At 38.4% G+C, this 15,146-nt stretch overlaps 1 protein-coding gene across 5 annotated transcripts in view; it reads right to left on the reverse strand.

Annotated features, from left to right (window-relative positions):
- The window catches only part of MGAM (maltase-glucoamylase), a 118,592-nt gene extending 104,233 nt beyond the window's left edge, over positions 1 to 14,359 (reverse strand). For 3 of the 5 annotated variants that reach the window (XM_033194335.1, XM_033194336.1, XM_033194332.1), the window contains exons 1-3: positions 14,235 to 14,359; positions 13,754 to 13,806; positions 1,350 to 1,478 (exon numbers count right to left, since the gene is read on the reverse strand). In XM_033194335.1, coding sequence (XP_033050226.1) covers positions 1,350 to 1,476 — 127 coding nt within the window. In that variant the 5' untranslated portion in view covers positions 1,477 to 1,478; positions 13,754 to 13,806; positions 14,235 to 14,359. Of the gene's footprint in view, positions 1 to 1,349; positions 1,479 to 11,092; positions 11,534 to 13,753; positions 13,807 to 14,234 lie in introns of those variants that run through there. The other 2 variants (XM_033194333.1, XM_033194334.1) reach the window with 2 other exon arrangements.
- Positions 14,360 to 15,146: the final 787 nt, after the last annotated feature.

Consider the following 15,146-nt stretch of genomic DNA (forward strand, 5'->3'; position numbering starts at 1 on the left):
AGAAATCAACAGTTTATAAAAGGATAACTCATTTTAAGAAGGGCCAATACAATATCGAAGATGAAGCCCACAGCAGCAGACCATCCACATCCATTTGTGAAGATAAAAATTATTTTTGTCATGCCCCAATGAAGAGGACTGACAAATAAGAGCAGAAACAATAGGCAAAACCACGGATGTCTCAAGTGGTTCAGCTTACACAGTCCTGACTGAAAAAATGAAAGTTGAGCACACTTTCTACTCTATGGGTGCCAAAATTGTTGCACCCATATCAGCTGCAAACAAGAGGAGAACCTTAAATGGAAATTTTAAACAAGTGGGGATCAAGATTCTGAAGTATTTCTTTCAAGAGTTGTAACAGGAGATGGAACATGGCTTTACCAGTGCGAGCCTTAAGACAAAGCACAAGGCAATGGCTCCCAAGAGGGGAAAGTGGCCTAGTCACAGTAAAAGTGGACCAGTCAAAGCAAAAGCAGACCAGTCAAGAGCAAAGGTCATGCAACAGTTTTTTGAGATGCTCAAGGCATTTTCCTTGTTGACTTTCTGGAGGGCCAAAGAGCAGTAACATCTACTTATTATGAGAGTGCTTTCAGAAAGTTAGCCAAAGCTTCAGCAGAAAAAGCGCCCAGGAAAGCTTCACAGAGAGTCCTTCTCCACCACCACAAAGTTCCTGCTCATTTCGTCATCAAACAAAGGCAATTTTGAAGAGTTTTGATGGGAAATCCACCTTATGGTTCTTATTTGGCTCCTTTTGACTTCTTTTAGTTTCCTAATCTTAAAAAAAAATCTATAAAGCGCACTCATTTTTTTCAGTTAATAATGTAAAAAAGACTGCATTAAAAAGGTTAAATTCCCAGGACCCTTAGTCCTTATGGATGGACTAAATGGCTGGTATCATCTTTTACAAAAGTGTCCTGAACTTGGTGGAGTTTACATTGAGAAATAAAGTTTATTGTTTTTATTTTTATCTTTCTGTCTTTCTATTTCTATATTTCTATTTTTCCACAAACTTTTTGAAGTCTCTCATATACTCATTTGCTTGCCTTTCACGTAAGGGTATTGTTAATTACCATTCTTAGCAGAATTAGAGCTATTTAAGGAAATTTGGCAAATGTATGTAAAATATCAATTATGGAATCCTGCAATGCATTAATTGCTAAATCAAAGTATCACAACTTAAACTGACAATGAATATCTACTGAGCTGCCCAAAACACATAGAACACACACATATAACAGCCCCCACAACAAACAACACACATGAGCATGAAAGCATTACTTTCCTGCCATTGATGAAGATTTGCTCTAATAAAAACAACACATGGAGAGAGCCCCAGAGTTACTTCTTACCTGTTGATTTCAATGCCTCTTTGGCTAAAAGCACAATTAGAACAATACTGATGATAAACAACACGAGCAGAAGAACACTGAGCACAATCTCCAAAGTAGTAAATTTTTTCAGCTTCTTTCTTGCCATCTCTAAAAAGTAAGAGAAAACAATTTTAGATGTGAACTTGATTTACTATATAACTAGTAAGATTTTTAATGGAAAAGCTCAAATGTATGCAATGGATACGGTAACAAGCCTCCCAAGCCCCCTTATCTAAATTTAAAAATTATCAACTCATGGCCAATTCATTCTGTCTTTATTCTGGTCCACTTTTCTCCCTACCCCGAATTACTTTGAAGCAAATCTCAGGTCTCATGTCTTTTAATCCAAAAATACTCAGTATGTTTCTTTGAAAGATAAGAAATTTTGCAAAAGGCAAAATATTATCACACCTATGTTTATAATAATTCTTTACTGTCATCAAATATCTAGTAAATTTTGAATTTTCTTTCATTGTCTGATAAACTTTTACAATTTGTTCTGCTCTCCTGAGGATGCAAGTAAGATTTATATCTCGTAATTGGTTTATATCTGTTATGTATTTTTTAAGAAACAGAATTTGTTCTGTAGATTTTTCCTGCAGTCTGAATTTTGTTGATTACATCTCTATGCATGCTAACATATTTCTCTATCCTTATAGTTCCTGTAAATTAATTATTAGCTTTATAGTTTTATCAGATTTAAGTTTGTTTTTTTAGCAAGAATGGTACATAGATGATATAGCATCTTCCAGGAGACTTTAAATCTAGTTAATTTTCTTTTTTGCAATCTTCATTCTGAAAATAACCAGCTAGATTACCTTGGAAAATTTACTTAAGGTTTCTCATTCTCAGTTTCTTCATTTACAAATGAAAGAAATTCAACTAGAAGATCTATGATATTCCTACCAGCATTTTTTTCACTTTTTAAAAATATTTTTTACTGATTTTAATTTTTACAGATTTAGGAGTACAAGTGCAAACATGTTACATGGATTTGTATGCATAGTGGTGAAGACTGGGCTTTTAGTGTACCCATCACCCAAATAGTGTACATTGTACCCAATGAGTAGTATTTCACCCTCCTCCCACCCTTTCTCCTTTTGGAGTCTCCAGTGTCTATGACTCTGTATGTCCAAATATACTCACTGTTTAGCTCTTGTGTATAAGTGAGAACATGCAGTTTTTTACTTTCTGTTTCTGGGTCATTTCATGCAGGAAAAAAATAGCCTCCAGGTCTATCCATGTTGCTATAAAAATATGATTTCATTGTTTTTTATGGATGAGTAGTATTCCGTGGCATATATGTACACTACATTTTTAATCCAATCATCTGTTGATGACCACTTGGGTTGATTTCATGACTTTACTATTATGAACACTGCTGCAATAAAAATACAATTGCAGGTGCCTTCTTGATAAAACAATTTATTTTTTGTGTAGGGATACTCAGTAGTGAACTTGCTGGATTGAAGGGTAGTTCTAATTTTAGTTCCTTGAGAACTCTCCATACCGTTTTCTATAGAGGTTGCACTAATTTACATCCCCACTAAAACTGTATCAGCATTTCCATTTTTCTGCATCCTCACCAATATGTGTTTTTTGACTTTTTAATAACAGCCATTCTGACCAGTGCAAGATGACATCTCATGTGTGGTTTTAATTTGCATTTTTCTCATGATTAGTGATGTTGAGCATTTTTTCATGTTTTCTGGCCACTTGTATGCCTTTTTTTGGAAAAATATCTGTTCATGTCCTTTGCCCACTTTTTAATGGGGTTATGTGTTTTTTTTTTCCTGTTGAGTTGTTTGAGTTACTTATAGATTCTGGATATTAGCCCTTTGTCAGATACATTGTTTGCAAACATTTTGTCCCACTCTGTAGGTTGTCTGTTTACTCTATTTTATTTTTTTACTGTGCAGAAGCTTTTTAGTTTAATTAAGTCTCCTATTGTCTAATTTTGTTTCTGTTGTGGTTTCTTTTGAGGACTTGGTCATAAATTCTTTGCCTAGGCCAATGTTCAGAGAGATTTTCCTAGGTTTTTCTTCCAGGAATTTTATAGTTTCAGGTCTTACATTTAAGTCTTTAATCCATCTTGAGTTAATTTTTGTACACGGTGAGAGATTTCATTCTTCTGCATATGACATTCCAGTTTTCCCAGTACCATTTATTGAATAGGGAGTCCTTTCACCAGTGCATATTTTTGTCAAGAATCAGTTGATTGTAGGTATGTGGCTATATTTCTGAGTTCTCTATTCTTTTTTACTGATTTATATGTTTATTTCTATACCAGTACTGTGCTGTTTTGGTTACTATAGTCTTTTAGAGTAATTTGAAGTCAGGTAATGTGATACCTCCAGTTTTATTCTTTTTGCTTAGGATTACTTGGGCTACTTACACTCTTTCAGGGTTCCATATGAATTTTAGGATTGTTTTTGCTAAACCTGTGAAGAATAATGTTGGTAATTTGATAACAATTAGACTGAATCTGTAGATTGCTTTGGGCAGTATGGTCATTTTGATGATACTGATTCCTCCAATCCTTGAGCATGGGATGTTTTCCAATTTGTGTCTTCTACAGTTTCTTTCATCAGTGTTTTATAGTTGTCTGTAGAGATCCTTGAACCTCCTTGGTCAAATGTATTACTAGGTATTTTCTTTTATTGTATTGTAAATGGGATTGAATTCTTGATTTGGTTCTCAGCTTGATTGTTATTGGTGTATGGAAATGCTACTAATTTTTGTACATTAATTTTGAGTCCTGAAACTTTACTGAAGTCATTTATTAAATCTAGGAGTCTTTTGGTGGGTTTAGAGTTTTCTAGGTATAAGATTATATCATCAGTGAACAGAGGTAATTTGACTTCCTCTTTTCCAATTTGGATGCCTGTTATTTTCTTCTATTGCCTGATTGCTGTAGCTAGGACTTCCAGTACTATGTTGAATATGAGTGGTGACAATGGGCATCCTTGTCTTGTCTCCATTTAGGGGGAATGCTTTCAATCATACTGAACTTTTCCCTGTTCAGTATGATTTTGGCTATGGGTTTTTCATATATGGCTTTCACTATTTTGAGGTATGGTCCTTCTACACCAAGGTTGTTAGGGGGTTTTTTAATGAAGGAATGCTGGATTTTATCAAATACTTTTTCTACATCTATTAATATGATCATATGGGTTTTGTTTTTAATTCTGTGTGTGTGATGAATCACATTTATGGAATTGTGCATGTTGAACCATCCTTGCGTATCTGTAATAAAACTCACTAAATCATGGTGTATTATCTTTTCCACGTGCTGGTGGATTCAGTTTGTTAGTATTTTGTCAAGAATGTTTGAATCTATGTTAATAAGGGATATTGGTCTGTAGTTTTATTCTTTTGTTGTGTCTTTGTCTGGCTTTGGTATCAGGGTGATGTTGGCTTCAATATTAGTTTTTAAAACTCATTTTCAAGTGAGTCACAGAAATCTCACACTATTCTATTTCTCCCTTTCACAAAAGACACATGTGCTAAACATTTCATTAGTGTCTTTTTTTTTTATTATTCTATTCCCAAGTTCTTCTCGGAAGAGAGGGCAGTGCTAAATAGAGCACGAGAATCCCTGAGCTTGATTCCCAACCCTACCATTTTTTGTTGTGGTAGCTGTAACAATTTATGTAATACTCTTGAGTCTCGCCGGGCGCGGTGGCTCAAGCCTGTAATCCCAGCACTTTGGGAGGCCGAGGCGGGCGGATCACGAGGTCAGGAGATCGAGACCATCCTGGCTAACACGGTGAAACCCCGTCTCTACTAAAAAATACAAAAAAAAAACTAGCCGGGCAACGTGGCGGGCGCCTGTAGTCCCAGCTACTGGGGAGCCTGAGGCAGGAGAATGGCGTAAAACCCGGGAGGCGGAGCTTGCAGTGAGCTGAGATCTGGCCACTGCACTCCAGCCTGGGTGGCAGAGCGAGACTCCCTCTCAAAAAAAAAAAAAAAAAAAAAAAAAAACAATTTATGTAATACTCTTGAGTCTCAAGTTTCCTATCTGTAAAACGAAACTACAATTTCTTCTGTTATTATTATCTATTGCCAGCTTCTTATTGTGGAAGTCAAGTAAAAATATTCTAAATCATAAAGCATAGGTCTCACTATATTATTATTTACCAAAGAGAAGACAGGTAGTGGGTCCTGGGTAAGAAACAGAATGTTTCTACAAAATATGTCAGTCCTACTTTCCCTGAGTGTGGCACCACACACGACTTGGTGTTCTGGTGGAGCAGCTGATGAACAATGCTGACTGCTGTCCTGGTTCACTTGCTCTGGTATGACCTCCATTAAGTGCTTTATGGCCCCATGTGTTGAATGACTCATGCATTGCCTGGGACATAAGTGCAGAAAGCCAGGAAGAGAAGCCATAGCTGCAGTCTTGCCTATACAAGGCCTACTTTCCCCACCAACCCACCAACGCTTGCTTTCCCAGGCTGCCTTGTAAATCATACTCTCTTTACTCAAAAAGAACATCCCCTTTCTTCTCCTGAGAGGTCTTAGTTCATGACTCCCTAAATCAGGAATTTGATATTTCCTTGCAGTCTCATTCTCCACCCAATCAACATTTCCTCCCGTATTCTCTTCAGTAGGAAGCAGTCTTCCTTAGTCATTTATCCAAGGACTGGTTGAATAAGAGGACTTACTTCTCATACATTGATAAGAAACTGTTATTAGTCAACATAATGCCATCTTACTATGCAAAAGGAAATGGAGCTGTGAAAGCAATCTTTCTCTACAATAAGGATTGTCTTGTGTTTTCTAGAATAAATTACTCCAATTCTAGTCTTTCTTACCATGACTGTCTCCACGATCTCACATTCCAAAGAGCTTCATAAGAAATCCTATAAAATTAAACTTGCTTGTTAAATTCCATAAAGATGAATAACCTTTCATGCCTGGTATAATTAAATGAACTAATAAAGCAAAGAGTGATCTTATGTTCACTGATAAGAAGGGGAGTTAGAATGTCTATCCAAGTGACCATGTCTCCTGTTTGGTAGATGCTAATAGTTGTAAGATGTGAGACTGCTTTTTATAATAATATTTAATTTTTTTCCAAATGTTTATTAACACACTATGTTAGACACTGTGAAGAAACACCCACCCATTGCTGGTCAAACTATAAACACCCTATGCTCAATGAAGACTCGGCAAAAACTATTAAAATTACTGATGCCCATTACCCAGCAATTGCATTTATAGAAATTCATCCCATAAATACACTTACACATTTGGGAATCAATGTATACACAAATAAAGGGCTTTCATCACAGTATTACATGTAACAGCAAAAGATTGAGGACAGTGTAAATATCCATAGAGATAGTACTCAGTAAATATGTGAAGTAAAATATAATACAATGTTACTTAAAAATCACGACATGGCAGGTATTTTTAATTTCACAAATTATTTGATACTCCTCTCTTGAAGAGGAGGTAGGCCAAGTCCCCACAACTCCACCCTTTGAGGATGAGCTGGACTTAGTGACTCACTCTCAACAGATAGGATATGGAGAAGGGATGGCATCTAACTTCCAAGACTAGGCTTTACAGCTTCCTCCTTGCTCTTTCTCTTGGATCAATTCCTGAAGAAAACAGTTGCCATGCCATCATAACATTCAAGCAAGACTATGGAAATTTCTAGCAAAGAACTGAGGTCTTCTGCTAAGAGCCATCTGAGTGAGTCCCCTTGAAAGCAGGCCTCTATCCCCATTCAAGCCTTCACATGACTGCAGTCCTGGCTGACGTCTCGGCTGGACTCATGAGAGACCCTGAATCAGCACCACTCAGCTAACCCACTCCCATATTTCTGACTTGTATACATTGGGAGATAATAAATGTTTGTTGTGTTAAACTACAAAATTGTAAGGTAATTTGTTACCCTGCAATAGATAACTAATATGCATAGGTAAATATGACTTTTTAACAAAATATCATTAACATTTTTTTAAAAACTTGCTGTTTATCAATAGTCCTTTTGCTCTATATATTCAAATATGGTTACTTGCTCTACAGAACAATAATATCTGTTTTCTAGCTATACAAGAGAAAGGTTTCCTTAAACCTTTAAAAAAAACTCCAGCATTATCTGATTGACCTTACTTCCTGCAGCATAGAACCCTTGGTGGTGAAGCTTCCTATCTCAATTAGAAATGCAATTGAAGAAAAACTAAGATCAAGAAAAATGGCAAGAGGCAAATAAAAAAGGAAATAATTTAAATAGGGTGAAGTGCTTTTAAAAATGTTTAAAAAAAAAACGCTACTTGGCAATCTGTCCTTAATCTTTGACTATTATTTTTATAGGACAAATATATAATTATGCAATTTTAGTGCTAATGATAATAATGGTTAACAGTGATTGAGAAGATATCCTAAGAGGCTTCCATAATTTGTCACATGCAATTTTTATAACAACTGCAAGTTGATTATGGCTACTATCCTCACTTGCAGATGAAAAAATTAAGCTTCAGAAACATCAAATAACCTGCCAGATGTCATACAGCTGATAAGGAGCAAAGCCCCAATTTGAACACCTGCCCTTTGGACTCCACAGCCATGGCTTTCAACCGTTACTCTATAGTCTATGCTATAATGCCCCACAGTGTACACCAGCTTGGGCTTTCTGTGAGATTGTAGTTTTATCAAATAAAACCACATTAAATTTATGGCCCATAGCACTGTTTTAAATTCTCTGGGAGACCTGGAAGAAGCTACTGATGTGCCTTATTTGCCACATTCATTCATCATTATCTAAGCTATATCTCTGGAAGAAAGAAATCTGCTTGCAGTTTATTTATTCATTCATGAATTATTTATTAAGTCCCTACAATGTGCCAAGCATTCTTTCAAACACTGGCTATACAATGAACAAAACAGATAAAAATCCCTGCCCTCATGAGACTTACATTCCCATGAGTAGAAAAAAGAAACAATAAACAAAATAAATAAATATACAATAGGTTATACTGTATAAGTATATGGAGAAAAAGTGGGGGGGTAAATGAGGAATGTTGGGGTAAGGGTTGCAATTTTAATTAGGTTGGTCAGAAAAAAATCATACTGAAATGTAAGAATTATTACTATATATATAGGAACACTTTTACACTGTTTGGCGTGTAAATTAGTTCAACCATTGTGGAAGACAGTGTGGCAATTCCTTAAGGGTCTACAACTAGAAATACCATTTGACCCAGCAATCCCATTACTGGGTATATACTCAAAGGATTATAAATCATTCTACTATAAAGACACATGCACATGTATGTTTACTGCAGCACTATTTACAATAGCAAAGACATAGAACCAACCCAAATGCCCATCAATAATAAACTGAATAAAGAAAATGTGGCACATATACACCATAGAATACTATGCAGTCATATAAAAGAATGGGTTCATGTCCTTTGCAGGGACATGGATGAAACTGGAAGCCATCATTCTCAGCAAACTAACACAGGAACAGAAAACCAAACACTACATGTTCTCACTCATAAGTGGGAGTTGAACAATGAGAGCACACGGACATGGGGAGGGGAACATCACACACCGGGGCCTGGTAGGGGATGGGGGACTAGGGGATGGAGAGAATTATGACAAATACCTAATGCATGTGGGGCCTAGATGATGGGTTGATAAGTGCAGCAAACCACCATGGTACATGTATACCCATGAAACAGACCTGCACCTTCTGCACATGTATCCCAGAATTTAAAGTAAAATTTTAAAAAAGAATTATTAATATATATACATTATGCAAAAGCAATAGAATTTTTCTTCTTGAATTATTTAGTATATGAATAATTGTCAAAGCTCATTGTCCTGGAACCATTATAGTTCTTTAGGCAAAGTAGACAAACCACATGGGGGCCCAAATTACTAAAATGGCTATCTAAATTAATTTGGAAAAACTAGATATTTGTCCTCTTTTCAGCATTATGGCCAGTGTTTGATGTGTATATGGAGATCTAAGCCATTCTTTTAAAATCCTTTGCTAACACAAGGCATGAGATCTAGTGGAAAAGAGGATTCATTGTAGATAGACCAAGAACAACTTGCAAAGAGGACCCCAGCAAGCCATAGCTATTCATCAAAAATGCTGGGCAATATTAGTAGGTTGGGTTATCCTTTCCCAGCTGCTTGGTGAGTGGGAAGGGATAAGGTAGCTAATGAATGGCTTTTTTCTTGCAAGTCTGGTCACATCCAAAGTGAGAGATCTAAGAGTAAGCTCTTACCCTAGCCTGCTGTGTGACCTTGGAAAAACAACTTAACCCCTCTGGGTCTCAGTTTCCCCATCTGAACTGCAAAGGGATCATCTCTAGGAGACAGCTAACTCCTCCTCAAGCCCAGCAACAGAGTATGCGAAGGCTTATATTTCTCATCACGTTCCACAGCTGCCACCTGAACTAATTTTAAATGGAAATTTTCTTATTCTAGTTCCATTCCCTGCTTACAGAACAATTTTTATAGTAATTTTATTAGCTCATTAAAATTTATTTGTGAGGGAATTCCTGATAATAAAAAATGATCATTGGCATCTTGTCAGAGTGTGAGTGAAATAGCAATGAGCTGTCTTAAATTTAGTGTAGCACTTCATTTGGTCCCTGGTAGCACAGGGTCCTACCAGCACAACAAACCAAAGACCCCCTCCATCTCACCCCCTCTTGCACACCTGCAGACATACACTTATTGTCCCACACCAGGACACAGACTGTAGACAGTTTGGACACTGGGAAGTCCTCCTCGCCCAGCAAAGCCACTGATCAGATTCTGCAACAAGAACCTACTGATATCCTTTTTCAGGGAGACCCATGGGGATTAGTCTCAATTTCTTTCTCTTCCCCAAGAGTAACTCTCCCTTCCCACCTCTGTAACCAGTCAGAAAAGAAATGCCTGCATGTGTCTAGCTAGACTCTGGCAACTAGTAAGGATCCAATTTTTTTTTTATTTTAAGTATTACCAGGGAGGGCCAAAAACAATTTATCACCTTCTCCTCTTCCCACGGGCACTCCCATTCTACTCCACACATGACTGCCAGGACAGATACCCTACCTTTCTCTTTATGACCTCCTTCCAGATTCCACAGGAAACCACTCCTAACCCCCAGTGCATACCAACTCATAAATGCATCCCAGTATGTTACACACACCCTCAGTCTATTCTCTAAAATTATTCTGTATTTGATCAACAGAGGTACCAAACTCATAAGCATAGTGATAGATTTCTCAATTTTCTGACTATAATTGGTTCTCCAATTACATTTTCTCAATCATAACTCCACATCCTTTCAGAGAGAAATGCTCTAATCTCACTCCCAAATTCTAACTCCTTTTATTCATTTCTCTCACCTCATTTCCAGAATCTGAAAGAATTTCTGCCTGCTACTTCAACCTAAGTATTAAGTAATTCATCACACCTCACACAGAAACACACATATAAAAACACAGGTTTCACTACATCAGGCTTATAGATCCGGCCTTAGTTCAGAAAAATATGCACACACTAAGAAAAAAAGATAAATGAGAATTTTGTTCCATGTGTATGCATCTGCATAATTTTTGATTTATTATTGGTGTTGTTTATCTTGTCTGTGTTTAACAAATTGACAAGGGCATTTTGACTAAAAGAGACCAACTCAAATTCACACACACTTGTAGACACACATCTGTAACCATAAAAGAACCCAAGGTTCACAAACATACCTCATTACCTCCTGCAGCCGCTCCCTCTCTATCTGAAGGATGGCTTAGCAATAAAAGCAGAGGAGCACAGTTCACCAAAGCAACCAAAGATCTGGTAACTATTTACTTACCTATCAAGAAAATGTTAATGGCTTTCAAACACAAATGAATGGCCAGCTTTTATTTCCAGCATCAGAATTTTTAGTTAATTAGTAATCGTGGTCTTGCTCTAAGAAGGACATCCCTACGACTTTTGGAAGGAAAAGTCAGCTCCCATGACCCACTCCATCCCCTCCAGGCACTGAATGTTTAATCAGTGGTAAGGACACTCCGTGTGTCTGGTAAGAGAACACAGACACAATTTGTAGATGATAAAGAGCAAAAAATAAATGACCCCAGTATTCCAAAAGAGCCCAGGTGTCTTGCAGTGACTCCGAATCTCTCAGGAACTCATTGACATTTAGTAGCACAATCTGATGATTGTGATGGAAGGAAGTTGTTTTAAAAATGTTTTTAAGGCCGGGCGCGGTGGCTCAAGCCTGTAATCCCAGCACTTTGGGAGGCTGAGACGGGCGGATCACGAGGTAAGGAGATCGAGACCATCCTGGCTAACACGGTGAAACCCCGTCTCTACTAAAAATACAAAAACTAGCCAGGCGAGGTGGCGGCGCCTGTAGTCCCAGCTACTCGGTAGGCTGAGGCAGGAGAATGGCGTAAACCCGGGTGGCGGAGCTTGCAGTGAGCTGAGATCTGGCCACTGCACTCCAGTCCGGGCGACAGAGCGAGACTCCGCCTCAAAAAAAAAAAAAAAATGTTTTTAAAATAGTTTTCTTCTTTCTTCTTTCAGGTGTCCTTAAGCTTGTTTGCAGTATGGAAATCCTTTAACAGTCTGGTGACTCTTGAACGGCCTTTGCAGAATTATAAATAAGAGAAATCTAACATGACTGACTCCATCTTGCTTCTAACCTCCCAGGCTAAATTATGTTTTCTGGGGGATTTTTTTTTTTTTGGTTGGCTTTTTGCTTATTCTACTACAAAGGCCAACATAACTACGAGAGGGATTTAGTTTATAGTTAAACTTGGAGTCAAGGGAAAATGATCCCCCTCCTTGCCTGGAGCTTAAAGCCACATTCATAAGGCAAGGTTGGCATTATGGTAGGGGCTTGGACTTTGCTAAAGAATAGGCATAAACAATGTCCCACCATGGCTTAGTTTGTTTTCTGTTAGTTGCTTGCTGCCCCAGTCACATAACCAATGTCATAAAATTTATAACTTCCTCAGCTACCAAAGATAACATCACTGTATTGGTCTGTTTTCACACTGCTATAAAGACATACCTGAGACTGGGTAATTTATAAAGAAAAGAGGTTTAGTTGACTCACAGTTCTGCAAGGCCGGGGAGGCCTCAGGAAACAATCATGGTGGAAGTAGACTCAGACACATCTTAACATGGCGGCATGCCAGAGAGAGAGTGAGCAACAGCAGGGAAAACTGCTTTATAAAACCATCAGATCTCGCGAGAACTCACTCACTATCAAGAGAACAGCATGGGGGAAACCACTCCCATGATCCAATCACCTCCCACCTGGTCCCTCCCTTGACATGTAGGGATTATGGTGATTACAATTCAAGATGAGATTTGGGTTCGGACACAAAGCCTAACCATATCAATCACTATTGTGAAACCTAAATAACTGGTCTTCTAGATATTTGTTAGCATTTCAGTAGACCAAGAGACACCACCTAGTCTTGAGGCTCCCCCAACACACACACCCCTCCCGGGAACTGACTCGGCTGCACAAAGACAGTTTTAGGTGCTCCTGTGATTTCATTCCCCGCCAATCAATTACACAAGTTCTCCAGCCCCATACCCACCAAAGTACCCTTTACAAACCTAAGCCTTTGAATCCTGGGGGAGATGGGATTGAGAAGTTTTTCCCTGCTCTTGTTTGGCCAGCCCTGTGATTACTAAACTCTTTATTTACTACAGTGCCAGTTTAATAGTGCATTCAAGAATATATTGCTCTGTTTTATAGGTGTGCATTCCCCAAAGTGCTCAGAGGAATGCTAGCCACTCCTTAAGTCCCTGCCCACAGAGCTTCCTCAAACTCTCTGTCAAAGCCAGACCCACATGAAGAGCCCATTCTGAATGCTGAGCCCAGAAGGGACAGATGAGGCCCAGTGTGCATTCTTCCTCCTCCTACATGGAACATGACTTTGTGTTCTCCCTTCTTGGAATAAAATCCTTGTAGAAAATAATAATTTTATCTGTGTGGATTTGACTGGTAATTAACGGTGGGTGGATTAGGTGTCCCTAAAAGTATCCTTTTAGTATGAAATTGTCAAATATAGTATTTCATTCAAGATAAATCATTGCTTGGAGAGTATTTTCATGTTAAATTTTCAAATGATTTAGTCTGAAAATTTGGGGAATTTTCCATAAAAATTGAGGAATTTTGGAAAATTTGGAGAATGCTCTTTAGGGATTCTCAGCCCCCATACAGCAGCAAGAGGATCACTTGAGCCCAGGAGATTGAGGCTGCAGAGAGCTATGACAGCACCACTGCACTCCATCCTGGGCAGCACAGCAAGACCCTGTCTCTAATAAAAAAAAAAAAGAAGGAAGAACATGGAGTTTCAAATCAAACTAGCCTGGGCTTAAACATGAGGTCGTCTACTTACTTTCTGCAGAACTTGGACAATCATTTCAATTTCCTGAAGCTCAGTTGCCTTATCTGGAAATCAGGGAAGATCCTGAGTACTTCATGATGTTACTTTGAGCCTAAGCTGACATAAGTACCTGACATCCAATGTCAGTTTCCCAACCCCTCCTCAGCCAGTCCTTTCTGAAAATGAAATCATATCCAACAAGCAGTATCATTAGCTTAAATTCTGTTAAGAACTACTCCTCCAGTTCCTCAACCCTTAGGAATAGCCACAGTAAACAGTCAACACATCCCACACTGAACTGATTCCACAGGCCAATGGAGAAAAACCATTACTACAAGACTCTGTCTCTCTCTCTCCCCCTCTCTCTCTGTTTCTCTCACACATGTGCATGTGCCACACACACACACACATTCACAAGCAAATGGCATCTACATCCCCTACCTATCAAAATGATTTCTCACAGTCTTCATAGCCTATAAACATTAATTTTTACCTCTGTTTTTGTTGCAGCCAAGTTGTTTTCCTTCTTTCGTCCTATATAAAAGACCTTAACATCGCATGCCACCTGCAAAGGGCAAAAAGGAGTTGGTTGGAGGAGGAGTAATTTCTCTGCCCAGAAATGTTCAGAGGAAGGTAAGAGCAGAAACAATGTACACAGGACATTACAGCATTTCCTTGTCTTGTGAAATGTCTATTATTTAGCAGCTTTACACTGTCTTCTACTCCTTCCTCTTCACCACCACAGACAAGAACACATGCACACACACGTATGAGTACAGAGAGAATTTTAGGAATAACACATCACCTAGTATTCACATAAAACTTTACATTTGGCCATGCACGGTGGCTCATGCCTATAATCCCAGTACTTTGGGAGGCCAAAGTGGGTGGATCACCTGAGGTCAGGAGTTCGAGACCAACCTGGCCAACATGGTGAAACCTTGTCTCTACTAAAGATACAAAAATTAGCCAGGCGTGGTGGCAGGCACCTGTAATCTCAGCTACTCAAGAGGCTGAGGCAGGAGAATTGCTTGAACTTGGGAGACAGAGATTGCAGTGAGCTGAGATCACGCCACTGCACTCCAGCCTGGGTGACAGAGTGAGACTGTCTCAAAACAAACAAACAAACAAAAAACAAAAAACAAACCAAAAAAAGATTTGCATTTGTATGACACTTTGCAGTTTTCAGAGTACCTTTTAATTTTTTTTTTTTTTTTTGAGACAGTCTTGCTCTGTCGCCCAGGCTAAAGTGCTAAAGTACAATGGTGTGATCTCAGCTCACGGTAACCTCCTCCTCCTAGTTTCAACCAATTCTTCCACCTCAGCCTCCAGAGTAGCTGGGATTACAGGCATCCACCACCACGCCCGGCTAATCTTTGTATTTTTAGTAGCGATGGTATTTCAC

This window comes from Trachypithecus francoisi, unplaced genomic scaffold (assembly GCF_009764315.1).
Source record: "Trachypithecus francoisi isolate TF-2019V2 unplaced genomic scaffold, Tfra_2.0 Lachesis_group4, whole genome shotgun sequence".
NCBI lineage: Eukaryota > Metazoa > Chordata > Mammalia > Primates > Cercopithecidae > Trachypithecus > Trachypithecus francoisi.